We start from the raw sequence: 27716 nt of genomic DNA on the forward strand, positions 1-27716 counted from the left end.
CTTAGGTCCTGGTGTAGCTACCTCTGAACTGGCTCCACATCCTGTCTCTTATTTATCAGCCGCCTTTGCCTTGATCGCCCCTCTCTCCATCCATTCATCATCACTTCATCCCCATCAGTAAGCCCAACAGCTGGTCCACCTGACCGTACCTGCGCCTGTCCATGGACTGGCCGTGACTCTGGAGGGAGGGGGACAGAAACAAGGAAAGAGTTGAGTCGCAGAGGAGACGACGGAAGAGAAAGCTGGATTCATTCAGATGTCACGCTTCTGAAGTGGCCCTGCTCGTTGTCCTTCACCCCCTCATCCTCCTCTTCAGCCTTCTTCAGTTATGGAGATTTAAAGGAGCAGTGAGAGACTATTGCCAAGACATTAAAGTGAAAAAAATACATATTACCCTGATATAAAATCATTTTTGAATAAAACATTTAGTCAGAAACAGGACTGTTGAGCACATGAACAACCCTCCAGAATCCAAACCAAAGGGGGCCTGAGTAGACAACGGAGAGAAAGAAAATCACACACACACAAAACCTTTTACTGACATGTCAACAACAGCCACAATGGGTGAAATGGCAAACAGCGCTGTGGAGTTTTACCCCAAAGGGACACGAGGTGGGGGTGGAGGAGGAGGAAGGGCAGATGGCAGCCATGCAGGGGGAGACTTTGGGGTCACAGTGAAGGAGCTCAGGGAGCTGATGGAGCTCCGAGGGGCTGATGCCCTACAGAAGATAGAGGACAGCTATGGAGACACAGAGGGTCTCTGCCGGCGACTACAGTCCAATACCACTGATGGTGAGCAGACATGGGTGTAGAAATGGTTCAGTGGGAAGAATTGATAACAAAAGAAGACGTGCCTAGATGGATGAATGGGCTGGTGGAGGAATGGTACAGTGGATGAGTAGGTGGTTGCTGGTTGGATGAATTTATAGAGCAGAAGATGGAGGATGAATGAGATTGTACTCTTGATTGGAGTCAAACACAGGCACCAGTGCATCAGTGGGGATCAGTGTTGGGCAAGTTACGTTGAAAAAGTAATTAATTATAGTTACTAGTTACTTCTTCAAAAAAGTCACTGAGTTAGTAACTGAGTTACAAGATTCTAAAAGTAATTAATTACTTTAAAAGTAACTACCGCATTATAAAAAAAAGTTTAACCCTCTGGGGTCCAGGGTATAATTGGCCATTTTAACCACTTTTGATTTTACCTCTACATTTCTCCTTTAAAAACGATTTACTTTGCCTTGTTTGGTATCATCTGTTTCAGCACAACCTCGCGTGTCTGAATTTACAGTTATGTTTTCATTTTGACATACTGTATTAACACAATTGATCTAAAATCAGACAAAAAACATAAAATCCAAGTAGAAACAACCACAAATATGTTTAATGAATCATATTTCAGAACTTTAAATGTAAATATAAATTGTCAATTTTAAAATCATATGCACAAGTTTTGCAAACAACAAAGTTATTAGCAGCCATTTACCTTTTACCCCATTTTTTAATAACCATTTCAAACTATTTACATAACAATCAGCTGTTCTGCATTCAATAGGATGCTACCTAAATTATTTGTGCCACTCCCAAAAAAATAATTTCTGTCCACTATAAAGGAGAACATCACAACCTGATACCTGCAGGTCTGACAGCAGCAGGTGTGTCACTCATCCTGTTTTTTATCTGGAGACAGCAGTCGCCTCATTGTTCTGACACACAACACAAAACTATCCACAACACTACACGCTAACTACACAAGACAACACATTAACTACACACTCCAAACACGCTAAACGTCACAAATCTCTCACATCTCAAAACTCTCTCTCTCTCTCTTTTTCTGCTGTCTTTCTTTCTCTCTCTCTCGTGGTCACTCCTCAATCTTCCCCCTCTTCCTAAACAACCAAATGTCATGTTGCCATATTATTTTTTTATTGGTTGACATGGTGTATTTTTCCACGAAAGGGCTGTTTTTTTTTTTTTTTTTTTTTTTTGGGGCATATGCAGAGAGTGCTTGCTAGTGATGTCCTTAAACAGTAAACATGACGAAATTATTCAGGAAAAAAACACTCGTATATATTGTTTATCATGACTCTAGTTTTACGTGGCCTATCAACACAATTTAAAAACTGGTATATATCACCTTGTTGCTTTGTCATCTTGAACGGGTCATGTGATTGGCTTACCACGACTACTTTATTCTTCCTCAGTCAAGCAGCAGCACTCATGCGATTGTTTTGCCCCCCTGAGCTCCAGGTGTGGTGCAAAAAAGTGATCGTCGGGCAGAAAGTGATTGCCATCCGCGGGACCGCGCGCAGCTGTTTAAAGCTGTAGCGCCCAGATTACTTACATGGACAGCTACTTCCATGCAACTGATATAAGGTGCGGTAAGCTGAAGACAGTTTCAACCGTCTGTTTGTTGAAAAATAGTAACGCGACCGCACCGCATTTTCTTGTTAGTAACGGTAACGCCGTTGTAACGCCATCACTGGTGGGGATTCTGTCTCATCATCATTTGGCATCATTTGGCCAACAGAAACAGATTAGGTGTGGTCACCAGTCATTTTAGAACAAAGCCACCTTTTATTTTAACAAGCTACGAACATACACTAAAACTGCTAATGATGTTTATTGTTGTGTGCAATATCAATACACAAATGAGTGCAACACATGTTAGATGAATTCTGAATTAAGTGCTGGTGCCTCCATTTTCCTGTAGTTGTAATCCTGACCTTGGAAGGCAGCTTCTGGTTGAGGTGCGTGTAAAGAGAATATGGGCGGATGGTCTGATTGGTGAAGGGATGATGGGATTATATTGGATGGGTGAATGGGAAGCTGATAGAGTAAATCAATAAATGGATGAACTACAATCTCTAACAGTATACCTGCAAGGGTGGTTTAGGTGAAAGTCTATTATGTTTGTCTAACAACTGTTAACAGTCAGGGAGGCAAAAGGAAAAATAATCATTTTCATAGGCTGCCAGTTACCAGGACATGCTAATAAAATAAACCTTTAATAAATCCTTTTCAAAGTTATTATGATGCCCAAATGTTGTCTCGCAGGTGTTGAAGCTGTTCAGCTATACCTGTGTTTGCTTAGTGTTTTTCCTGTCTTATTCACATCAGTGAAGTTAGCCTTAATATACCTCTCTGTATTACTCATTTTGATGGTTTGTGCAAATACTGAACATCACAACATTCATGAAGTTAGGGTTGATTGCAGGACGGTTATAAACCCTCACTCACTAAAGTAATACATTCAGGCCATCAAGATAAGAAGTACTTTAACTTATATCTGTTCTTATATTGTTGTTGTTGTTGTTGTTGTTATTATTATTATTATTATTATTATTTACAGATTTTCCATTTTAGTTCAAGAGGCTTAACAAAAGTATTAACTGTTTAGCCTGTTTACTGTTATTTTTGAGAACCCAATAGATTGACAGGTTTATTTTGGTTTTTCAGCATAATAAAGGCCTCCTTTTAGATCTCTTTGGACTTCCTTTTGAGAGTTTAATTAAACAGCTAATGCAAGTACAACACTTCTTTTATCTGCTTAATGTGTCATTGAGTCTCAGGGTTCTGGCCTCACCTGGCCACGGATGTGCTTGTCATTTCTTTTGAGCCTTTCAAACAAAGGTGTAGATTTGGTTTTGGCATTGGTGGGGACGGATGATTCAACCACCGAACCCTGCCCTGATTCTTTTTTTTTCTTCCTTTTTGTTTTTGCTTCTTGATAAAAAAGGAGAAATATACTTGCTTACATATGTTATTCTACATGCTTTTAAACCATTTAAAATTTAAATTCATAGTTTTCTATGTGAATTATATAATGTTAAATTACTATTAAACAAATGACTAAGTATTTTAGGCTTTAGTTTACTTCAGCCATATTCCAGACAAATCAAGTATCATACAAAAATAAAAATAGAGTCATGACAATAAAAGAATATGACTTTAAGGACTTAACAACATTACTTCAGTTATAGTACACCAACATCTCTTATACATTAGCACTAAGGGAACACTGAATGACCTGGTGGTTTTTGTCCATAAAACTACTCATCTAAGATTACCACAAAGTAACAGATCTCTCAGCAAAATTACGGTATGCAACATTTTAGACACACCATGCTGATGAGTCACACATCTGTAATGTTTGTAGGGTGAGTGCATTTTTAAAACAATTTGTGCAAACTGCACTACAAGGTGGAATATTTGCAAAATCATAACTACCTCATGATATTTTGTCTCAAAAATTAACCCTATGAATACGTCAGTGCCATTAGGATGAAATTATTGTGTCACCAACATTTTAACGTTAGACATATAATGTTAACAGCCTCTGTAAACGAATATCCTGGCTCGCTCGAGGCTGCCGTTTTCTCTGACAGTTTCAATCAAAATTAGAAATGCTACTCTGGGAGACTGAAATAACTAATAGTGATGCCTGTTGTGTAGTTAGTTTCCAAAACACGTTATTCGTGGTTACATACAATTTTAGACTGATGTGGGCCATAGCCTAGCATAGCCTGTAACGTTATTATGACGGACACATTTTATGAGTGAACTTAACTTTAAGTGACTTACAGGTTTCTTTGAAACACTCTCTTATATCCAGCTTCTTCCTTGTTGCTGCCATCCTCCTCTCCTCCTTGCAGGTCCTGGCAGCGCAGGCTTGCAGCTGATAAAACTAAACAGAGCTCCCTGAAAGGCACAGCCAATCACATTGGCCATATTTGTCACATGAGGTAGGACTCCAGTAGAGAATGTAATTTAACTCTTTCTGCACCGTCAGGTGAACGAGACGTTGACAGATCGTTTTTCTTTTTTTCTATAGGTTTTGTTTTTCTTTACTCGAAGAGATCAAATTATTGGTGGGGACGATTCAGTAATCGCTGGATATTGGTGGGGACGTGTCCCTTCCGTCCATGCCAAATCTACGCCCTTGCTTTCAAATTTGACAAATGTTTTGTTATGTTTTTTTGTCTTTGAATTCGTTTGCTTTTTTTAACTGCCCATTTTTCAAGTTTGCAGGTCTTTCACACCTGCTAGGCTTACAGCTTGTTTTTGCATGTTTAAAGTAGTTTTGAATGAACTGCAAAGTGCATTGACACAAATGAAAAGCACCAACAGTGTTTTCCTTTCTCTCTTTTGTCAACTCAGTTAGCCATTGTCTTTCTTAGATGTGAAGAGCTGCACACTAAAAACTCTCAAACTGAGATAAGTAGAGGCTGAAATTGGGACAAATTTATTTCGATTTTTTAGTGATTTTTTCTGCATTCTATATTAGGTTTTAAACTGCTAATTTACAAAGAGGTGTTTAATGAGTCTGTTGCTTATCATAAAAAAACGACTAATGAGAACAGTGATAAATTAGGCTTATTAATTTATTTGTGGTATGATTTCAGTATTTGGTATCAGCAGATACCTGAAGCCAAAGTGCCAATATCATCAGTACAGAACTGGAAAAAGTTGGATTGGTGTATATTGGAGATTAGTTATCGCTAATGTTTGATTATTTGTGGACTTAAACAATGAATAAATAGGATGTTTTGAAATAACTTAAAACTATTTTTTAAAGGAACAATGAGTTTGGGTAATAAACTATTTGATAATTAGACTGTGATAAAGCTACGCAGCAGAGTGGAGTCCAACAATGGTAGGAAGTAGGACAGGACCTCCTGGGGCCTAGATACTAGTGACTGGAGAGATGATGAGGTGTAGATGGGGAGGCAGGTGGCATGAATGAGAGTCTGAAAGGTAGAATGACAGAGGAGCACAGAATTAAGGCACAGAGAACAGAGAAAGCTAACTGGCTTGCAGAAGGTGGGCAAGCAAATTAATGGACCAGAGTGATGACAACAGAATTGAGTTTGACAGCTTGAGAAAGGAGACGTGATGTAACAAATTGACTTGCCTGGTGGCGGTAACTTGCCAGAGTTGCTGATGGTTTATCATATTTACAACATTATATATTATCAGCAATATATAATAATATCAATATTCATGTAATATTCTAAATTTAAACATTGATGGTATAAAAGATGGATATAGCCACCATAATGCCATCTATAGGTTTGTGAGAACTCGTTCTGAAGCGTTAAGATGAGTGTTTTTTGGCAACAACAGCTTTGTGTTTTGAAACCAAATATGGCGGCTCTGACTGTGAAGCTGCTTGCTCATTGGTTAACAACTTCCCGATTACAAGCCATTAGTCAATGATCAGATCCTTGGTCTGCTCCTCCTTTCTGGCATGTATAATGACTAAAAATTGCAAAATGACCTGAATGTTTTATTCAGTATGTGGAAATAATATCTCAAATCATGTTAATATCTTGGGAGAACTTGGCGGTTGATGGAGGTGAAGTTAATAATAATAATAATAATAAAAGTTCATCATTGTTGTCAGATATCTCACCTTTTTGTTATATTTAATGTTAGTTAAACCACTAACATTAGCCACCATGCCTCCAGTCTCACACTAACTGCTATTGGAGGCATGGTGGGCACCGTGTGAGATTAGGCCGTTACAGAGGCACAAACTCCTGCCATTTTGTGAAAGACAAGGGTATCAGTCATGTTTAATGTTGTTAACTAGCGAGGTCCAGAAAAAGATATAAATAGACAATGGCAACCAAGTGTTTTATGGTTTACTGCCTGTTTATGCCGTCTCAGTTCGACCTAGCTACACCAACAACATTACTCCTCTTTTGCTTTGTCTTCTTTATAACTATAAAGAAGAAGCTTGTGTACAGTTGTGTACAACTGTACACAAGTTGAGCATTAGACAAATTGCTCAGACTGATCAACATCATAGTAACAGGAAAACAAGGCTTTAAATTTGGACATCAGTCCTTCTTCTCAGTGTGTAATAAACTGTCGCTTATCATGACACAGTAGTGAAAGTTAATTGATGTGCACAATGGCCATTTTTGTTCACAACCCACAGGGATGTGGTAAGTTGTCATTGTTAGGTTGAAGTCATTAGTTTGCCATGGAGATTAGCAGCCAACACACCCCTCAAACCTGAGGTGTGCCCACTGCCCAATATTAATACTGTGCAGTACTGTAGTGCGGTTGCAATGCAAAAAAAAAAGAAAAATAGATGTAATGCTAAGTAGTAAAAATGACATTATTTTTCTGTTTGGTCACTGTAGAAGGTAATTCGTTCCGCTGCTACTTATATAGCCTTATTCTGCAACATGGCCTGAGATACACTGCCTTGTAATAGCCAGTTGACATCCTATTGTTCCACATATGTATCCCAATAACAGCACGTATAACTATCTCATTATTGTCTTTTTAGGTAACAAATTTGAAGGAATGTGCATATCTCCACTCAAAAGAAGTATGTTATGTAAATCCAGATAAAAATAGTTGATTTTCTTCTGTTTTTCTTCTAATATATGAAGCTGATAATTCTACATTATGTGACCATGTGACATACTGGCATCATTATTGTGTCACAGAAAAATGTAATGTGAGTACATTAATGCATTAATTGGTAATGCTTTGTAATGCTTGGTAACTGTTGTTACATTTATAACATTGTAGTTCACATAAAATTCATGCCCGTTCTGATACCTGTTCAGTTTGCTCCTCCTCTGGTTTTTGAGTAGAACATTATGGATGAATTATTACAGCTTGCAGTCTGTGAGGAGGCGGGGAGCTAGGCTTGAGTGAATGGTGTAGGTGTTGGTGGAGATGGAATTGAACCAAATTGCATATTCAAAGATTTGCCCCAATTCAGGGACACGGAGGTTTACTTTTACACACGTATAATTCATGGCAGAGTATGAAACCTTTAAATATGTAATGTCAGCGCTTATCACACTTTGGTAGGGTTGCCCAGGTAGAATGATGTCTGGCTCAAGTGTATTTTGAGCTTTTATCTTTTTATACACTATAGTGAACAGCTGATCTGTGATTAACTTAGGAAAAAACATTAACTAGGAATTAATTTTGTCACAGTTATATTGATAGTTCTGCTAACCAGCTAGCCCTCCCTGCCCCTCTCAGGTGTTTAAACTGATTCAGCTGCTTATTCAGAAAGACTCTAGCAGACAAAAGGAGATCGACAATGCCAGGAGACAAACTTTAACTTAATAAATAAGTGTTTCCCCCAGAATTAGATTGTATTGCATTTGCATGTGTGTTCCTGTGCATGAGAGAAAGGCGCACACACACTTTCTTAAATGAATTCATAATGCTACCAATATATTGTAACATGATAATAATGGTAAATGGCCTTTATTTGTATAGCGCTTTACTAGTCCCTAAGGACCCAAAAGTGCTTTACACATCCAGTCATCCACCCACTGGTAATGGCAAGTTGTAGCCACAGCCACCCTGGGGCGCACTGACAGAGGCAGGGCTGCCGGACACTGGCACCACCGGGCCCTCTGACCACTACCAGTAGGCAACGGGGGAAGTGTCTTGCCCAAGGACACAACGGCCGAGACTGTCCAAGCCGGGGTTCGAACCGGCAACCTTCCGATTACAAGGCGAACTCCCAACTATTGAGCCACGATCGCACGATAAAAGCAATAATAATAATAACAATAATATTATAACAATAATCAGGTGTTTGTCTTATGAGTTCTTCCCATTTCATCTTTATAGTCTTGCACTGCCACTGGCAACAGTATTCCTCTTTTCGTTCTGCAGACTCAGTGAGCTACAACACAGCACCGCTGGCTCTCCAGCTGGTTCAGGTTCTGGTTAGACTGACCTTCCAACTTGCAGCAGAAATCCAAATCCAATATAGCAGAACAATTGCCATCGCCAGCTGCATTTCAAATGGTGGACGTTCAAATTGGCTACAACACAGACCTTATGTTAGCTGGTAACCAGTTTATTCAAAATAAAAGTTTGTGTATTATTCCAAACTATGTTGATTATATCTTGTCTCGGATAAAAAAAGAACATGCAAAGTGTGTGTGTGAGAAACACTAAACAAGTCAGCTGATCTTTTCATACAACTAACTGATTAAGCAACTACCGTAATTGTCGGGCTATAAGCCGCTACTTTTTGCACAAGCTTTGAACCCTGCGGCTTTTAGTCAGGTGCGGCTTTTCTATGGATTGTCCATGAGCGGATTTGTTTTGTTTGTTCTACTGTTGTACGGCACTACGTTGCCTGGCGGAAGGATCGGGGTTCAAGAGTGGTATGTTGGTCACATGTCCATCCGCCAGGCAACGTAGTGCCGTACGAAGTAGCGCGAAAAACAAACTTCAAAGTAGCGCTACGCGTTCAGCTGGAGGCCTGGATGATGTGCGGCGATAAACTTGCAAAAAGCAAGTTATGCCCAACTCCACCATTGGATTCTAACAGCGTGGAAAAGTGTGAAAACATCCATGATCACCAACGGATTTCGAAGGGCTGGACTGCTGCATGATGGAGGACACCGCCACGGCCCTTCTGAGGGTGTTCGACTCTGACACTGACAACGAGGATTTGTTTGGTTTTGAAAGTGACAACGAAGGAAAGAAGCTGAGAGTGGATGGAGGCCATCCTGAGCCTGTTCGTTTCCAACACTGGAGGAGAGGACTTTGGTGGTTTTAGTGCGCAGGAAGAAGAGAAAGATGGTGGTGAATGACTGACTTTTCTTCTTGTTAAAGCCGTGTCACTGCACCTGAGCCTAAAAGTTAGTCTGAATCATAGCTGGACTGGCCATCGGGCATACCGGGCATTTGCCCGGTGGGCCGCTGGCGATTTTTTGTTTTTATGGGCCGATGGATTTTTTTTTATTTTTTTTAGGAAGGGTATATATAATGAAAGGTGTTGGATTGGCCAATTGGTCATGATCGACTCTGGGCTGGACCAATTACAGCCGAGGAGGCCGAATGCACCCGCCCCCTTGTTTAGCAATCACGTGATTTTCGCGCATTGCATGCCGGGAACTCGTGGCAAAACAATCCAAGTACCGCATCAAATGCAAGCATTTGCAGCACCGCAAAACGTTCATTCTCCGGTTCCAATACCTTCTTGTTTTTTCTTTGCCGCACAAAAAAGGAATGTACAAAACAAAAGGAGAACAATGCCGGTCCGTACAAAGACAGACTCGACGAAAAGACAAAGAAAGGATACGAGGAAAAAATCAAAGGTGTGAAAGGGTTAGACCCTTACAAGCACACAGAGGGACAAAAGACGTTAGCGTGCTGCCCAACTTTCACCACGCTCATATTTATAATTACACGGTTCTTGGAGTGAGTGCATACACTCATGAAGTTTAGTAACTTCAGGTCACTGCAACAAGCCCAGGTACAGTTTACCGACAGATGGGTACAGGCATAGCTGGACTGGCCATCGGGCATACCGGGCATTTGCCCGGTGGGCCGCTGGCGATTTTTTGTTTTTATGGGCCGATGGATTTTTTTTTTTTTTTTTAGGAAGGGTATATATAATGAAAGGTGTTGGATTGGCCAATTGGTCATGATCGACTCTGGGCTGGACCAATTACAGCCGAGGAGGCCGAATGCACCCGCCCCCTTGTTTAGCAATCACGTGATTTTCGCGCATTGCATGCCGGGAACTCGTGGCAAAACAATCCAAGTACCGCATCAAATGCAAGCATTTGCAGCACCGCAAAACGTTCATTCTCCGGTTCCAATACCTTCTTGTTTTTTCTTTTCTGCACAAAAAAGGAATGTACAAAACAAAAGGAGAACAATGCCAGTCCGTACAAAGACAGACTCGACGAAAAGACAAAGAAAAGATACGAGGAAAAAATCCAAGGTGTGAAAGGGTTAGACCCTTACAAGCACACAGAGGGACAAAAGACGTTAGCGTGCTGCCCAACTTTCACCACGCTCATATTTATAATTACACGGTTCTTGGAGTGAGTGCATACACTCATGAAGTTTAGTAACTTCAGGTCACTGCAACAAGCCCAGGTACAGTTTACCGACAGATGGGTACAGGACCTTGAAACGCACCGTGTAGAACGAAAGACCATCGTACGAACAAAGGTAAGTTTACCAGTCTCACAAATCGTCATCATAAATACACATTTGTTAACCGTTTATTAATATAACCTTTGAGCTCAACGGTAATTAATTAGTAGTGGAAATAATTTCTGGTTCATTACAGAAATGTAGCAGTGACAATAATATTGTATGCTGTAATCGCACTGGACAATTAGTGATACAAAACAACTGTTTTATCCTGTGAATAAAAGTATATGTTTTTGTCAATGTACCATGGTAATAACAGAAGTGAAACGCAATATTGTGTCAGGACAATTTACTATTTATGCACAATAAACAAAGGAGCATAGCGCGACAATTTCTGTTCAGCGCCAGACTTGCTTGTAACCTATATCACCAATTATGTTAAGAAAAATGACGTATTAACGACTAAAAAACTCTGACCTTTGTGGGAATGGTTGGAGCAGACTAACATGTGAGCTGGAGTGTTCTGGGACGTTATATTTGGTATATCCAGACCATCCGTCGGCTCTTACTTCGGAAACATGGCTTAAAACATTTCTCTTCAAGGACGTAATCCGATTTTAAAAAAAACGATCGGCTTCCCGTGGCTGTCATGCGACCGGCTGTTGCAGTTAATAATACAACAGCTTCTTGCCATTTTTTGTGTTTCTTTTTATCGCTGTGTAACTGAGTTCAATTGAAAGCCTGCGTGCGCTAGTACCTCTTGCCACAAGTTCCCAGAATCCTTTGCGGTTTTTACCCCTGAATGATGTCACATTTTCAATCTTTATCCTGGTGGGCCGGTCTCTAGTCAAAATGCCCGGGCTGATTTTTTGTCCCAGTCCAGCCTTGGTCTGAATCTATTTTTCTGGTGTGCTGTAGGTTATTGTTATGTACTACATTTGTTACTCATTTATGAAGCACAGTACATGTTTTGTACTTGTAATTACCGCTACTTGTACATATACCTAAAAAGTTATGCAAATATGTACCCATAACTTGTTTTTCAAAATATTAATAAAAGGCGTGTGTCTCCAAACAGCCATCTCTTTCCTGACAATTCCCTTTGTGCATATTCTCTTACATATGATAAGTCAACATTGAAACACCTGCGGCTTTTAGTCAGGTGCGGCTAATGTATGTACAAAACAGGATTTTCCCCTGATTTTAGCTTGTGCGGCTAATATTCAGGTGCGCTTTGTAGTCCGGGAAATACGGTAATTTCTTCTGCAGTGCTTAAATTTCATGCAGTCTCTTTTTCTGACACACATGATTCCCAAAGATCAAGTTATAATGAATTTGCCAAACTAGATTTTGGATATTTGTGTCTTTAATATTTTTGAATGTGTAGATGCGCACACTTGTGTATTCTACCAGGGGTGTGGTACCACACTACGCCCACTCCTTCAACTAGTTTGTAACCTAGCAACACAACGGCAGAGAGAAGTTGGCTTGGGAAGTCAGCAAGAGAGAGTGAAAGAAGAGTGAGATGGTGATGAACAGAGAGAGGTGAATAGAGCAAGAAGTTAGAGAGAGTGTGTGTGTGTACTCAAGTGTAAGTAAAATCTGTGAGATGTGTGTGTAAGAATGAGAGACAGAGAAGAGAGATTGAAAAAACACGAGAGGGGTGGTGGGTGTTGAGCTACAGTAAGTCTGTGTTGAGTGTTGCTAATTTGATACTGTGAGCTGGGCAGGAGTCAGTGCAGCAAGTCCCAACAAACCTAATGCAAAAACACACACATAAATACACACACGGTCACTCTCTCCCTCTCTGACACGGTGTCATGTATCTGCAGATGTCCCTACAAAGCACAGTTGGCAAACAACACACAAACACACACACACAAATGGTGATCTCCACACACTTTGACCATCTTCTCTTGCACTGTGCTCGCTTTCACAAATCACATATGGTGTCATCTCAAAGCAGCCAGAGTGCAAACACACATGAAGAAAGATGCTCCTATCCCCACCTTGTAATGATCTGCTTAAAAACTTGTGGCTGATAATTTCCATGAAATATTTTCTGCTCCAGATCTGACACACCAACAAAAGCTGCTTCTTATGCTCTCTATGATTACAATCACGGCGAACATAGAGCTGGAATGTGTATTGACAGATCAGATTGGAGACTATGGGTATATACAGTGTTGAACAGACACACCAGGGAAAACACACCACACAAGTATACATTATGATGCAGTTAATGCTGAACATCATCTGTAACATGATCCACCGATCAGCATGGAAGCACTCTCTCTCTCTCTCTCACTTACGCACAGTGTATGGATACTAGAACACTGCAGTGTGTGACCATTATACCAAGACTGAAGACATGGAATGGGAGAAGAAATGATGAGAAAGAGGGCATAAGATAAACTGTGTGTGTGTGTGTGTGTGTGTGTGTGTGTGTGTGTGTGTGTGTGTGTGTGTGTGTGTGTGTGTGTGTGTGATGTGGTTGAGGAGGAAAAGCTAGAACAGCTTGCCGCATTGTCAAGGACACATCAAGGGGAGATTGAGTGAGGGAGAAAGAGAGAGGAGGAGGAGTAGAGAGTCTATGGAATAGAATGAAGAGGTGGGACTAATAAAAGGAGGATACAATTACTCAGCATAAGGTCACCTGTTTTCTGTCTCTCTCTCTCTCTCTCTCTCTCTCTCCTGCAAGCACGCTGGAGCAGGATGTCTAAAAACACACACATGCATGCACGCACACAAGTCATTGAGCTCAGCCAACCACAGTAGCATACAAATTGCCATTTCCTATCCCCCGCGGCCAATCACAAAAGAAAAAAATGATTCTGTTTCAAACCTACCATGCAGGAGAAATGACATCACCTGTTGCTGGGCAGAAACCTCTTAGAGACAGGAAGCCCTGGTCCTGATGTCCTAGTCACTATGGAAACGGAATCATTTAGGGAGGGGAGAGGAGGGTGAGTATGGAGATGTATTACCTTCATAGATGGATGGTTGTAGTCAGTAGTTTGCGTACACTCATCATGGGCATAAATGTCATGGTAAATTTGAGCCTTTGATTACAGGGTGGAATGGCTGTACAGCATACAGCTTTAATTACTTTTTAAAGAACTGGCTGCACAATTTTAAATGTAAATTTAATTAGGATTTTCTCTAATTCACACAGGATCAAAAATACATAGAGCTCCCATTAATATTTGTTTAAATATCTCTAAGCAAGTTGAACCTTAACACTTTTGGTAGCCATCAACAAGCTGCTGGCACAATTCTTGGATAGTCAAAGGAGCTTGCAAAGAAAAGCGTCTGGACTTCTTTAAGTTGCTTGAAGACGTTTCACCTCTCATCCGAGAACCTTCTTCAGTTCTAAGGTCAAATGGTGGAGAGTCCCAGATATAAACCTAGTGGGAGTAACCCCCCACAGAGGGACAAAAGGACCCCCTGATGATCCTCTAATCGCCTGAGCCAAGGTGTGAAACTGGGCGTGGGTCCCAATCAGCCAGAGTTTCGGGTGTGTTCATTGTGAAACCTGGCCCCACCTTATCATGCGAATTCCTGAGGTCAGATGGCCCAGGATGTGAGTGGGCGTTAAGGCGTCTGGGAAGGGATCTCAAAACTGGATTATAGATGGCAGAGAGTTGGTGTCGTAAACCCCCGCCTCTGTTCAAAGATGGTCGCTCACAGTGGACATAGATGGCTTCTTTCACTCCTCTTTCAAACCATCTGTCCTCTCTGTCCAAAATGTGAACATTGGTATCCTCGAAAGAGTGTCCTTTATCCTTAAGATGCAGATGGACTGCTGAGTCTTGTCCTGTGGAGGTGGCTCTTCTGTGTTGTGCCATGCGCTTGTGAAGTGGCTGTTTGGTCTCTCCAATGTAGAGGTCTGAGCATTCCTCGCTGCACTGTACAGCATACACCACATTGTTAAGTTTGTGTTTTGGCGTTTTGTCTTTCGGGTGAACCAGTTTCTGTCTGAGCGTGTTGCTGGGTCTGAAATACACTGGGATGTCATGCTTGGAGAAAACTCTCCTGAGTTTCTCTGATACACCGGCTACATAGGGGATGACAATGTTGTTGCGTCTGTTCTTCTTATCCTCCCTCGCTGGTGTCTGGTCTTCTTTTCTGTGCCTCTTTGCTGACTTTAAGAACGCCCATTTAGGATAGCCGCACGTTTTGAATGCTTCCTTTACATGTGTGTGTTCCTTCTTTTTACCTTAAGGCTTAGAGGGAACACGTTCTGCCCGGTGGTGTAGGGTCCTAATTACTCCAAGTTTGTGTTCCAAAGGGTGATGGGAGTCAAAGAGGAGGTACTGGTCCGTGTGTGTGGGCTTCCGGTAAACTTCGATGTTGAGTTTGCCGTTCTCTTCAATGTGCACGGCGCAGTCCAGGAAAGGCAAACAGTTGTCCTTTGTGTCTTCCCTGGTGAACCTGATGTTTTTATCCACAGCGTTAATGTGCGCAGTGAAGGATTCCACTTCTTGTGTCTTGATTTTGACCCAGGTGTCGTCCACATATCTGTACCAGTGGCTGGGTACTCTTCCTTTGAAAGAGTCAAGAGCCTTCCTTTCCACTTCCTCCATGTAAAGGTTGGCTACAATAGGTGACACGGGGGAGCCCATGGCACAGCCATGTTTTTGTCTGTAAAAGCCTTCGTTGTACTTGAAATATGTAGTGGTGAGGCAGAGGTCTAACAGTGTGCAGATCTGATCGGGTGTGAAGTTGGTCCTGTCCTCCAAGAAGCTGTCTTCTTGTAGTCGTTTTCTGACAGTCTCCACGGCCTCCGTGGTGGGTATGCAAGTGAAAAGAGAGACTACATCAAAGGACACCATGGTTTCATCTGGATCCAGGGTAAGTTTCTGGACCTTGTCGGTGAAGTCGGTGGAGTTCTTGATGTGGTGTGGGGTGTTCCCCACGAGAGGCGCAAGGATGGTAGCAAGGTGTTTAGCAATGTTGTAAGTGGCTGAGTTTATGCTACTGACTATGGGTCTGAGTGGGACAGCTTCCTTGTGGGTCTTGGGAAGTCCATAGATGCAGGGTATGGCATCCCCTGGGTAAAGGCGGTGATATGTAAAGCGGTCAATAATTTTGTCCTTTTCAAAGTCTTGAAGGCAAGCTATAACTTTCTTTTTGTAGCTGCTTGTGGGGTCTCGCTTTAGGGCTTCGTAGGTATTGTTGTCACTGAGGAGAGTAGTGATCTTTGTATGGTAATCTGTAGTGTTTAGGACCACGGTGCATCTTCCCTTATCAGCTGGTAAAACAGTGATGTTGTGGTCTTTGCTCAGGGAAGCGACAGCCTTCTTTTCCTGTATTGTGAGGTTGGATGGAGGGAGCGTGGCTGAGACTTTCATCCTGATTTGCTCTGCTTCTGTCTGTGATAATTTATTAATCCGTATGGCAGATTCTGTGGCTGTGATGAGGTCCACTATGGGCAACTGTTGTGGAGAAATGGCAAAATTGAGTCCTCTGGCTAATACTCTCTTTTCAGGTTCAGTGAGAATCCTGTCTGAAAAGTTCTTAACCCATTTCTCCTGACTGGCATCAGGTGTGTTTTCTTCTCTGGGTTGTGTAGGTTCAGGATGAGGAGTGAATGTTTTTGAAAGCAAGGTGTGAAATTTCCTGCGTTGTCTTTCTTTTCCTTTAGAGTGTTGGGCCCGCTGAGCCTTGTCCACAAACTTGTAAACCTCTTCTAAGATTGGAGAGGGTAGAAGGATTTCCAGTTCCTGCAGGGTCTGGCTGATCTTGATCTGGAGGGCATCTATGGTGAAATGGACCTGTCTTATCCTTTCACTTAAAAGGTGATTTTGTGCTCTCTGTAGAATCAAGTCTGCTCTGTATCCCCTGACAGTGGATCCAAGGCGCAGGCTCTTAGGAACAACTCTGCTTTGTCTGCTGGTTCACCCGAAAGACAAAACGCCAAAACACAAACTTAACAATGTGGTGTATGCTGTACAGTGCAGCGAGGAATGCTCAGACCTCTACATTGGAGAGACCAAACAGCCACTTCACAAGCGCATGGCACAACACAGAAGAGCCACCTCCACAGGACAAGACTCAGCAGTCCATCTGCATCTTAAGGATAAAGGACACTCTTTCGAGGATGCCAATGTTCACATTTTGGACAGAGAGGACAGATGGTTTGAAAGAGGAGTGAAAGAAGCCATCTATGTCCACTGTGAGCGACCATCTTTGAACAGAGGCGGGGGTTTACGACACCAACTCTCTGCCATCTATAATCCAGTTTTGAGATCCCTTCCCAGACGCCTTAACGCCCACTCACATCCTGGGCCATCTGACCTCAGGAATTCGCATGATAAGGTGGGGCCAGGTTTCACAATGAACACACCCGAAACTCTGGCTGATTGGGACCCACGCCCAGTTTCACACCTTGGCTCAGGCGATTAGAGGATCATCAGGGGGTCCTTTTGTCCCTCTGTGGGGGGTTACTCCCATCCATCCATTCGCTTCCGCTTATCCTTTTCAGGGTCGCGGGAGCCTATCCCAGCTGTCATAGGGCGAGAGGCAGGGTACACCCTGGACAGGTCGCCAGTCTGTCGCAGGGCCAACACACAAAGACAGACAACCATTCACACTCACATTCACTCGCACATTCACACCTAGTGCCAATTTGTATTATCCAATTAACCTATCCCCACAAGCTGCATGTCTTTGGACGGTGGGAGGAAGCCGGAGTACCCGGAGAGAACCCACGCAAACACGGGGAGAACATGCAAACTCCACACAGAAAGACCCCGGCCTGATGGTGGAATTGAACTCAGGACCTTCTTGCTGTGAGGCAACAGTGCTAACCACCGTGCCACCGTGCTGCCCTCACTCCCACTAGGTTTATATCTGGGACTCTCCACCATTTGACCTTAGAACTGAAGAAGCTTCTCGGATGAGAGGTGAAACGTCTTCAAGCAACTTAAAGAAGTCCAGACGCTTTTCTTTGCAAGCTCCTTTGACTACGATGACCTGGATGACTGAGAACCTTCACAGACAATTCTTGGATAGTTGATCAATCTCTTCAGGTTTATTTAAATTTGCTGTATTTCCTGAATCTGGCTTTTCAGCATAATCCACAAACGTTCTATAGGTTTGAGGTTGTAGTTTCAGGAAGGCCAATTCTTAGCTTATTGTTCTTAATTATTCTTAGCTTAATGTTATCCATTCAAAAACCAATGTGTTTGTGATCATTGTTGTGTCGGTCCACCCGATTGTGTCCATATTTCAACCATTTAACTGTTAATCTGAAGCAATGTTGAAAAATTTGAAGGTAGTTCTCCATTATTCCATCTAATTTATTAACAACCTCAGAACATGAGGCTACCACTACCGTGTATTGTGCTTAGGTCTGAAAGCCTCACCTTTACTCCTCTAAACATGCATTTCATCCTTGTGGCCAAGTAGCTCAATTGTTTTTCTCCAGAAGGCAACTGCAAATTTCAGTTGAGCTTGAAGGTGCCGGTTTTTCTTGGTTGGAACCCTCTCAGTCCATAGCGGTGCAAAATTCACTTTACTGCTGACAGTCAGAGATGTTTCAGTAGTTACTAGTTTACTAGTTCATAGCAAGCTTGAGCCTTGATGGTTCTTGGGTTCTTTACATTGTAAGTAAATGTATCTCAATTCAGTTCTGTTCAATTCAATTTAAGTCAATTAATATAGTGCCAGATCTCATCTGTTTCTTCTTTCAGACGTTGTCAAAGACCTTCCTAATCTGTGTAAATCTTTACTGAGTTCACTGACTTCTCCCTTCTCCCTGAATATTGATTAGTTATTTCAAACATATCCTTTTTGTGCTGGATGATAGTTACAGTTACAGTTAAACATGATCATGTTAATAGGTCATTGCCTTGTCTAGTTAAAAGAAATTGTAGAACACTGAGCAGCACGTCTTAAAAGATTTAAGTGTATGCATATATTTAAGTCTGTATGTATGCTTTTGACTCTGTCTATATTGGAGAAAATCCCAAATAAATTCAAACTTATTTAAAGTCATAATGACAAGTGGTGTACAATCATTCCACCCTGGAAAAGGAACAGTTCAAAGAAGTCATTAAACACCCAAATTAACCATGATATCCATGCACATGATGAGTGTAGATAGACTTTTGACAACAACAGTCCTCCTCATTTCAGGTGGACTCAGGTGACAACCCCTATCACCCATTAAAATTCCCAGAGAGAGTACAACAAGACTCAACGCCTAGTCTCTTGTCCACAAAATCCTTAAACGAAATATAGAGCCATGTTTAGCTACATTTTTTAAAGACTTTGAGATTATTTTACTGGGCAAAGGGCTTTTGTTAAATTTAGTGTGGGTGATGCTTTGTGCATGTATGTCGCATTCCAAGTGTCTTACTGTCCCTATGTACACTGTTGGTTTATCTCCACATATATCTTCACTTAGGAATGAAACTTGCACATCTGTGCATGCAAATGTGTTTTGTTTTTTCACTTGGCTATGTAAATCTTAAAGCATTTATTTTACGAAATTGTATTTTCTGTCTCAGTCTTGCCTATCGTGCCTCATCCTCCTTTATCAGGTCTCAGTGGGGAGCCGGCAGACCTGGAACGTCGGTGCCAAACCTTCGGCCAAAACTTCATTCCCCCCAAAAAGGCCAAGACGTTCCTGGAACTTGTGTGGGAGGCCTTACAGGATGTCACACTTATCATTTTGGAGGCCGCTGCCATCATCTCCCTTGGCCTCTCCTTCTACCAGCCTCCTGGAAAAGAAACTGAATGTGAGGATGTGGACAAAGGGTGTGGTTGCTGGTTTGGGAGGGTGTGACAAAAGGTCTGTCAGCAAGAGTGAAAAAGGTGGACGTGAAAAATGAAAACGAGATAGAGAGAAGTAAAAGTAAGACATTGTCAGTATACATACAGTAGGATAAGAGAGGAGGAACAAGACGGAGGAGAAGTTAAGGTTATATGAAGAAAACACACAAACACTGGAAAAGAATACAAAGGGGGAGGGTTGTAGCAAGCCATTTTGCTCAGCACTGTGGTCCAGCTTGCATTTACATGTTGATGGCAATTGAAAAAGAGAAGTCAAAAGTTAATAAAGAAGAGCTAAATTCATCCAAATCCAATCTGCTAGTGAAAAACTAAATGCTGTTGGAAAAAAGGAAGTGGAACTTGAGTTGAGAAGACTTGGTCAAATCAAATTATGAAACCAATATATAAAGTATATTAAAGCAAAGCTAAGAAGAATTGCTAGGACTAGGACTGCTAGGACTGAGACAAATGCAAAGTTATTTATTTTTAGTTTTATCTGTTTTCAAATTTTATTAGCGTTAGCAAATATTATAATGCAGCAGTAACTTGAACGTGTTTTATTTCTGTTAAACTTAATCTAGACTTTCAAAAATTACAAAAAAGCAAAATGCTAAATACAGTAACAATCACCACTAACTAATTTATTTTTTGGCCTCACATAAGTAAGAAAGCATTAGATTAAGTGTTTATAAAAGCACTAAAGTCAGCCAGCTGTTCAGTGATGTCAGCTACAGCTTATTGAAAATTGCTGTATAAGCTAGAGAAATTCTTTGAATGGTGGATCTAATAGTGAGTCAGTCCCTATAGAGTCCTATGCTACCTATAATACCAGACTTTAGAGAAGAAATAAACATAATTTAGAGCCTGGTGCAAGAGCGAGTACATTTTTTTTTAGTCCTGATTTTCTTTTTACCCAAAGGTAACTGCTCATTTATTATCATATTTACTTTTTTAGCCAACTAATGCCAACTAAGACCAAGATGCTGACGCCCAAAATGGCATCAGCATTGAGACTTTTAAACATCAAATTGTCTATGTATACAGAGACCCATTCCAGTAGACCCATTTTACTCAGGATCAGACCAGGATGATTTAAGTTATTCTTGTGACAAATTCGCATGCTGTTTTATTATCTCATTTAGATGTACAAGTACTTCCATCAAAACATTCTCAAATGTTGCCTCTAGATGTTCTGTTTAGCAAAATATTATACTTTGTTGCTGTTGATTTTCCTGTTGTTTGGTGAAATCAGAGAGGAGTGAAAAAAATAAGAATCTTTTTATATAAGGAAGAAAAATACAAGCACACAATAGACAAAAGCTGAAGAGACAGAAAGTGAAATGGCTCACCAAATTGGGTCTGTTTGATTGGTGAGCCATTCAGTGACAATGAAGAGTCATGATAGAGAGGAAGTGGTCTCATCAGAGGATGCAGATATGGGACACTGTGGCTCTGTGTTAAACCAGACACACATGCAAATTAAAAAGAGCAATGACCATGTGTAGTCATTAGATGATGCTGAAAATAACAGTCAAAAGTAGCCTCTGCACTTCTAAGCTTAAGCCATATTGTTTTGCTCTCTGTGACTCACCAGAAACAATGATGAGGTTTTGATATTTACCTAATATGAGTTTTTCTTGTGGACCATTTTATTATATTTTTCCCTGTTATTTTCCTCCCCGTTTGAAATTAGATATTTTTTGGGAAAACAGCTATTGATTTTCTGAGGCATGTTCAAAAAATATCTGACTCTAAACAATTGCTCCATCTTCAGCATGCGGGAATGTGTCGGCGGGTGCAGAGGATGAAGGCGAGGCAGATGCTGGCTGGATTGAGGGCGCTGCCATCCTGCTTTCTGTTGTGTGTGTTGTCTTGGTGACAGCGTTTAACGACTGGTCCAAAGAGAAGCAGTTCCGGGGTCTACAGAGTCGAATTGAGCAAGAGCAGAAGTTCACTGTTGTGCGAAAAGGAAACGTCATCCAGATCCCTGTGGCTGACATGGTGGTGGGGGACATGGCTCAGGTCAAATATGGTAAGGAATCCATTATAAGATCTTCCCATACAAAAAACCCAACAACATACCAACAAATTAAATGATTTGTTCAGTTTCATTTTTGTAAGTATTTTGATTAATTTAGAAGATCTAAGGACACTGCAGATCAAATAAAACTTAATCATAAGAGTCAATCACAAACATATCTGATAAAGAATGAAAGCTGATGTACAAATTTCACAAAACCTACCTCAGTTTAGTAAAACACAGATGTAATGTATGCTGTTAGGGGAGCTCTGTGTAACCTCAGAAAACCATTGCAATTATTGACACCCATAGCAATAAATGAACCACATCAACACTATTGCCTGTGTTGAATTCATGTGTCTGCTACTGTCATCCAAAACAGTGATGAGACATGCACGAGGCTCTGTTTTATGTACTGTGTGTTATGTATCTTGTACAACAACTAAGATATGATAGATATTGTATAAGATGGTGTTAACTTAATATTAACCAATGCTAGGCAACATTTTCACTTTAGGTCATTATATGATTTCCTTATGGCTAAAATCAATACTATTTGACGTCATACATATGCTTGTGCTAGCTTGTTCAATAATAACAATAATTCAACAGGTTAGCTAACCAGCATTTGCACTTAGATATGTTTAGGGTTTTTTTTAGGTAAGGCCTCAGTCACACATGCCTAGAGACAGTCCTGGCAAATTCTGATCACTAGGGAAAAATGTGCCTTTCCGACCAGCTGGTTGCTGGAAGTTGCTTGTATTGCTAGGTCAAATTGGTCACAAAGAAGCTTCTACACCATTAACCTCCATGTAATTTGGTCACCAGGAGACCATGGTGAATCACCATATACCCTTTTGTGACCAATTTACCTAGTGTCAGCAAACAACCACCAACCACCCAGAAACACACTTTTCATGGCTTGGAGCCACTGATCATTCTGTAGGCCTGCATGACTGTGGTTCAGCTAAAATCATAGAGACAGCAAGGAACCTTCAGAAACCACTTGCGGGGAATACTTTACCCTAATGATCATTGTTTGCCAGGTAATCACCAAACAAGTCTCTAAGTCTCTAAGTCTCTATGACTGGGACCAAAGATACCATTAGCTATTGATACTCTCTGTTGATGCTGGTACTGGAAGTGAGGAATCAAGGCAAAGCTTCAAGCATCCAGAATGACAGCCTGTAAAATGAGTGGGAACTAAGAGGGATGTTGTTTTTTTCCAAATCAGCAGTGTCTAAAAGAAAATGTGAAGGTCATAGAAGGAAAGAGAATCAACCCTGGATTGTGGATGATTGAATAACACTGATTTCAGTTATGAATCACAAATGTCCTTTAGATGATGCTAATCATTTATGTCATGCTAAAACATAAAAATATCACTGACATTTCCCCACTCATTTATAATATGGGTTTGCATGTCAGGTAAAGAACCAGGGGGAGATGGCAATCAATACCTTAACAGTGAATGCACACGTGTACACTCAAATTTTGGACACTCTTCTCATTGATAGAAAGTAATTATTTTTTAAATGATTATACTTCTTGCCACAGAGTAAAGAGTTTAAAAGCTTTTTTCTTTTAGGTAAGGCATTTTTCATTAGTCAAGCTACCAGCCACAGTGACCACTGAAACGAGCAGACACACAAAAATAATCAAGAACACCATCCATTCCATACATTTATTGTTCCTTCATGTGTTTGTTGTAGAATTTATGTCACGCCATTTGCATGCATGCATTGATGGGGATACTATCTGCAGTGAGAAAAAAAGAGACAGCGAGAGAGGGAAATGGCATAAAAAGCAGTTAAAGTCAAGTGAATTTAATTGGTGCTGTGCAGTAATAGTGAGGATATATAATGCAAGCAAGCTGAGTAAAACACTGATATGTGTATGTCTATGTTCAGGTGACCTACTGCCAGCTGATGGTATCTTGGTCCAAGGAAATGATCTGAAGATAGATGAGAGCTCTCTTACCGGAGAGTCTGACCATGTACGCAAATCTGTGGATAAGGACCCCATGCTGCTCTCAGGTTTGTTGTTTTTTTGCTCAAAAAGTGGCAAGTGTTTTTTCCCCCCAGGTATTTTTAAGTACATAACGTACTTAAATGTACTGGGGATTTAATGCCCCTTAACTCACTGTTTATTATATTTAATTCTCCCACCAAAAAGAGAGATCAGAGAGATCATTCTGTTCGTTTTTTTGTCTGTCTGTCTGTCTGTCTGTTTGTTAGCAGTCTAGAGTCCACAGTTATTAAGATATCAACATTCTAATTAACAGTTTGTGTGTCGGTAGATACCAATATCAGCTCGAGCTGATTTAATTTTGGTGAAAATTGGGTCAAGTCAACACCAACACCAAATGTCAAAACCAGTATATTATGGAGAGAACAATGCAACACACTTTTTCTTTCTTCAGTACAACACCCTGTGACATCACAATGACACCATAAACTTTTGGAAAATTACACACTGCATGAATATATCTTAAATCTTAAGTTTTACAGCTTATAGAAGCCAAAGATTTCAGCCACTTCTGCTCCAACCATATGGGTAAAGGTAATACAATACACAATTATAGTATGTAATGCTTCAAGTTCATAGGTCAAAGGTCAGACATCAGCATGTTATAAAAGCAGGCCCTCATCAACATGTTGTAATAAAAACATCATCAAAGTTTTAGTATAGCACTTGCCCTTTGGGGGGAGTTGCGTTCTCTGACTGCTCTTGTTGTTTGTCTGTGTCACTACTTTTTTTCCAGCAACCAATGAAAAAGCTCTGGTAAAGTACCTGTCGGCCTGACGCCAAACATCAGGCGGAAACAAGCTGTAGCTTTTAAACAGAATCAAACATCCAGTGGCTAATTTTTAGTTGGCTTGTGCAGTCTGAGTTTTTTTCATGTTGCTCTTGCGCCAGCAGTTGCAACTACAAGTGTGCATGCACCTATGAAGATAAAGCACATCCTCGTGATGTTATTTATTATTCATAACTGTCTGGTAAAGTAACAGATTGTAAAACTATACAAACATATTCAATTTATAAATACTATGGGTCACCAAGTCAAGTCTTGTAAGCTTTTTGCCATCAATTCAAGTCAATGAAAGACAAGTCAGTATTTTTGTGACCCTGCTCCTGAGGGTTAGGGTTTAGCCTTAACTAATTTTTTTTCCTCCAGGTTGTCTTTTTTTACTGTAACTATTGAGACCAACACTTTACATGTAGCACTCATCTAAACTATTAAAGGTACCCATGTGATGGAGGGCTCGGGGAGGATGCTGGTGACAGCTGTTGGTGTCAACTCACAGACAGGCATCATCTTCACTCTCCTGGGAGCTGGAGATGTGGAGGAAGATGGGAAAGAGAAGAAAGGTAAGTGACCCAGTGGAGACAATAAATGAGAATAATTAAGATAATTTTGTTGAAGATGCGTTTCACTTTTATGATAGGTTTAAATATTTTCATCTTTATTATTAATACGTGCAGTATTGTTGTTGATATATTCAAACCAGTAGAGGATGTAAAAAGATGAAGCAGATAAAGCTCTCTCTTTTATCACCTCTGTGACCTTTGGTTTAGTCGCCCTTTCTTTACTATCTTTTGGTTAGCATCTGACACACATATTACAACATTATTTAACTGAAATTTTAAAAAAAGAAAAAGAAAACAAAACAAAACAAAAAATGAAAATTCACAGTGTGGTAAGCTTAAAAAACTCACTAATACAAAGAGCCTCGAGGCAACTGTTGTTGTGATTTGATGCTATATAAATGAAATTACATTGAAATTGTAACTAAATGAGACTGTGCTGATGTGAAAAATCTATAAGGACATTCAAAATGTATATTATACATACACCCCATCTTGGACATTCAAAATGTATATTATACATTTTGAATAGCCAAGATGACTACAAAGAGACACACACCAACAGAAACAAAACAATCAAACATACAAAACAAACACAAAAGACGTAAAACCCAGCATAAAAATAAGACACAATATGGTAAAGAAAAGACCAGAAACTACAAATAACACAGCCATCTTCTTTTGTGTCTGCTTCAATAGGGAGGTCTTGCTCTTATGAGGGGGGGGGGGGGAGGCTGTTACATGTCTGTGCCCAGGGGGCTATTGTTTCATAATCCATCCATGCTCACACATTGTGACATGTGTGTGCTGGGATGTGTGTGTAAGGGGTTAGCTGAATGCCTGAATGATTTCAGATAAGAGCTTCAACAGGAAACACACCAGTTTAACCTCATAGATAATTTAGCCCACATCCTCGTCATCTCTCTCTCCACTACCTGTTTCCCTTTCTCTTTCCCCACTTGTTTTCTCATTTTCCCTTTCTTCTATCAGCCTGTCCGTCATTCTCCGATTCTTTCACTGTTTCTCTTGTTTACCCCGCTCCTGTGCCCTCTTTCACTTTCCTCTCTCTGGCGTTGCCCTCCACTGTCTCTCCTCCCCACCCTTAATCTGAGAGAGAGAGGTTGAGGCTGCAGATTGAATCAATTATTGAAAGAGCAGGGGAGAGTGAGGCAGCTGGAGAGTTTCAGGGAAGAGTGTTGATTGGTCAGTGCACAAAGCATTAGTCTGTGCTCATATTTGTTCCATAGGAGCCATGCAGTCAGAGCAGAGCTGCAGACAGCAGAAGCTACAAATATTTTCAGAAGCACTTAAGGTTAATATCATTATTAGTGCACTCTTCTGTGCCTCTACAGTACTGCTGCAGTTCTCACTTCTGCATTGAAATGTGTCTGCTACTGTTGACGTCTTGAAGCAACAGCAACAAAGGGTCTGATGACACTTATTTTATTAAAGAATACTCTTACAGCTTGTTGTTTTCGTTCTGTTCCCAAAGTGTTCGTTGCATCCTGGGATGTGTTGCAGCTCAGTGCAGCTGCCTGTGTGGGCTGGATCATTCAGACACTCGTTTACTGGAACTAATACATTATTCAGAAGACTTCTACAAATGCCAGAACTTGTTAGTTTTTCCTCATGCAGTGGGATTTTGCTGTGGGGCTGTTTACGTTTCTTCTTTAATCTGTCTCCTATATTGAGGTTTCATTCTATGCAATACATATTACGCACGCAGAGCTGTGTATACAACCACATTCACTTCTTGAGTTTTTTTTATACAGATTTGCTGTTTTTTGTTTTTCCCTTTTTGCCAAATCCTTCATGTGCCCCTTCCCACAAAAACCTTCCTTTGTCACACATTTAACAGAGGAGAGTACTGAGTTGCTCATCACTACAGATGCCAGTTACAGCACAGTCACCAATGGTATGTGAGCATAAAGTTATCCGCCCCACTCCTTTCCTCAACCAATGAATTGAACTCATAGTGTACACAGTGAAAGTGACAGTGCCGTATGATGCCACTTTGTATCTGATATCACCGTGTTGATGTTCATCCTGCAGTATCATAATGATGTTACTCTGGAACTGTTATTGCAACTCATGTTGTTGTGGTGGGTGTGCAGGAGTGGGGAAACGAAATATTAAGACTTAGTGGACTTTTATTTTTTTCATCAGTACATAGTAAACATTCAAGAGACAACAACAAGACAACAAGTCAAAGATTATGGCAAGTGCTGTAGAATTTTTAACCAATTTTAAGTTTTTTGGTTTTATCCCACACTGGTTTGAGAGCAGCTGTCACCCTCCAACCCCCCCCCCCCCCCCCCCCCCACACACACACACACACACAGCTTTTTTATCCTAAAATCACTACAGAAAAACTTTATATTGTGATGACTCCACAATATTACAGCGGAAACACTAACAATCAGAAGATCCCCTATGAGTAAGGGCTAGATGATGATAGGGAGAAAATACTCCCTTTCAGCAGAACCATGGAGATGCAGCCATGAGTGGTTGGGGAAGAAAAATGAGAGCATGGAGAAACAAGGACAAAATACAATCTATTGGAAAGAGAGAAGACAAAAAATAATGATATGCAGCAGTAGGGACATTAACATCTGGGCTTGAAAAGAAGTTAGTGGAGAAGAAATGCTCA

The 27716-nt window shown here is 40.8% G+C and overlaps 1 protein-coding gene across 2 annotated transcripts in view; it reads left to right on the forward strand.

Annotated features, from left to right (window-relative positions):
* atp2b3b (ATPase plasma membrane Ca2+ transporting 3b) overlaps positions 1-27716 on the forward strand; it is a 110898-nt gene that overhangs the window by 9622 nt on the left and 73560 nt on the right. For both annotated transcript variants that reach the window (XM_080899954.1, XM_080899953.1), the window contains exons 2-6: positions 6-792; positions 19446-19643; positions 21452-21709; positions 23608-23733; positions 24944-25069. In XM_080899954.1, coding sequence (XP_080756080.1) covers positions 543-792; positions 19446-19643; positions 21452-21709; positions 23608-23733; positions 24944-25069 — 958 coding nt within the window. In that variant the 5' untranslated portion in view covers positions 6-542. The remainder of the gene's footprint in view (positions 1-5; positions 793-19445; positions 19644-21451; positions 21710-23607; positions 23734-24943; positions 25070-27716) is intronic.

The sequence above is a fragment of the Rhamphochromis sp. 'chilingali' genome (assembly GCF_963969265.1).
Source record: "Rhamphochromis sp. 'chilingali' genome assembly, chromosome: 12".
In the NCBI taxonomy this organism is placed as follows: domain Eukaryota; kingdom Metazoa; phylum Chordata; class Actinopteri; order Cichliformes; family Cichlidae; genus Rhamphochromis; species Rhamphochromis sp. 'chilingali'.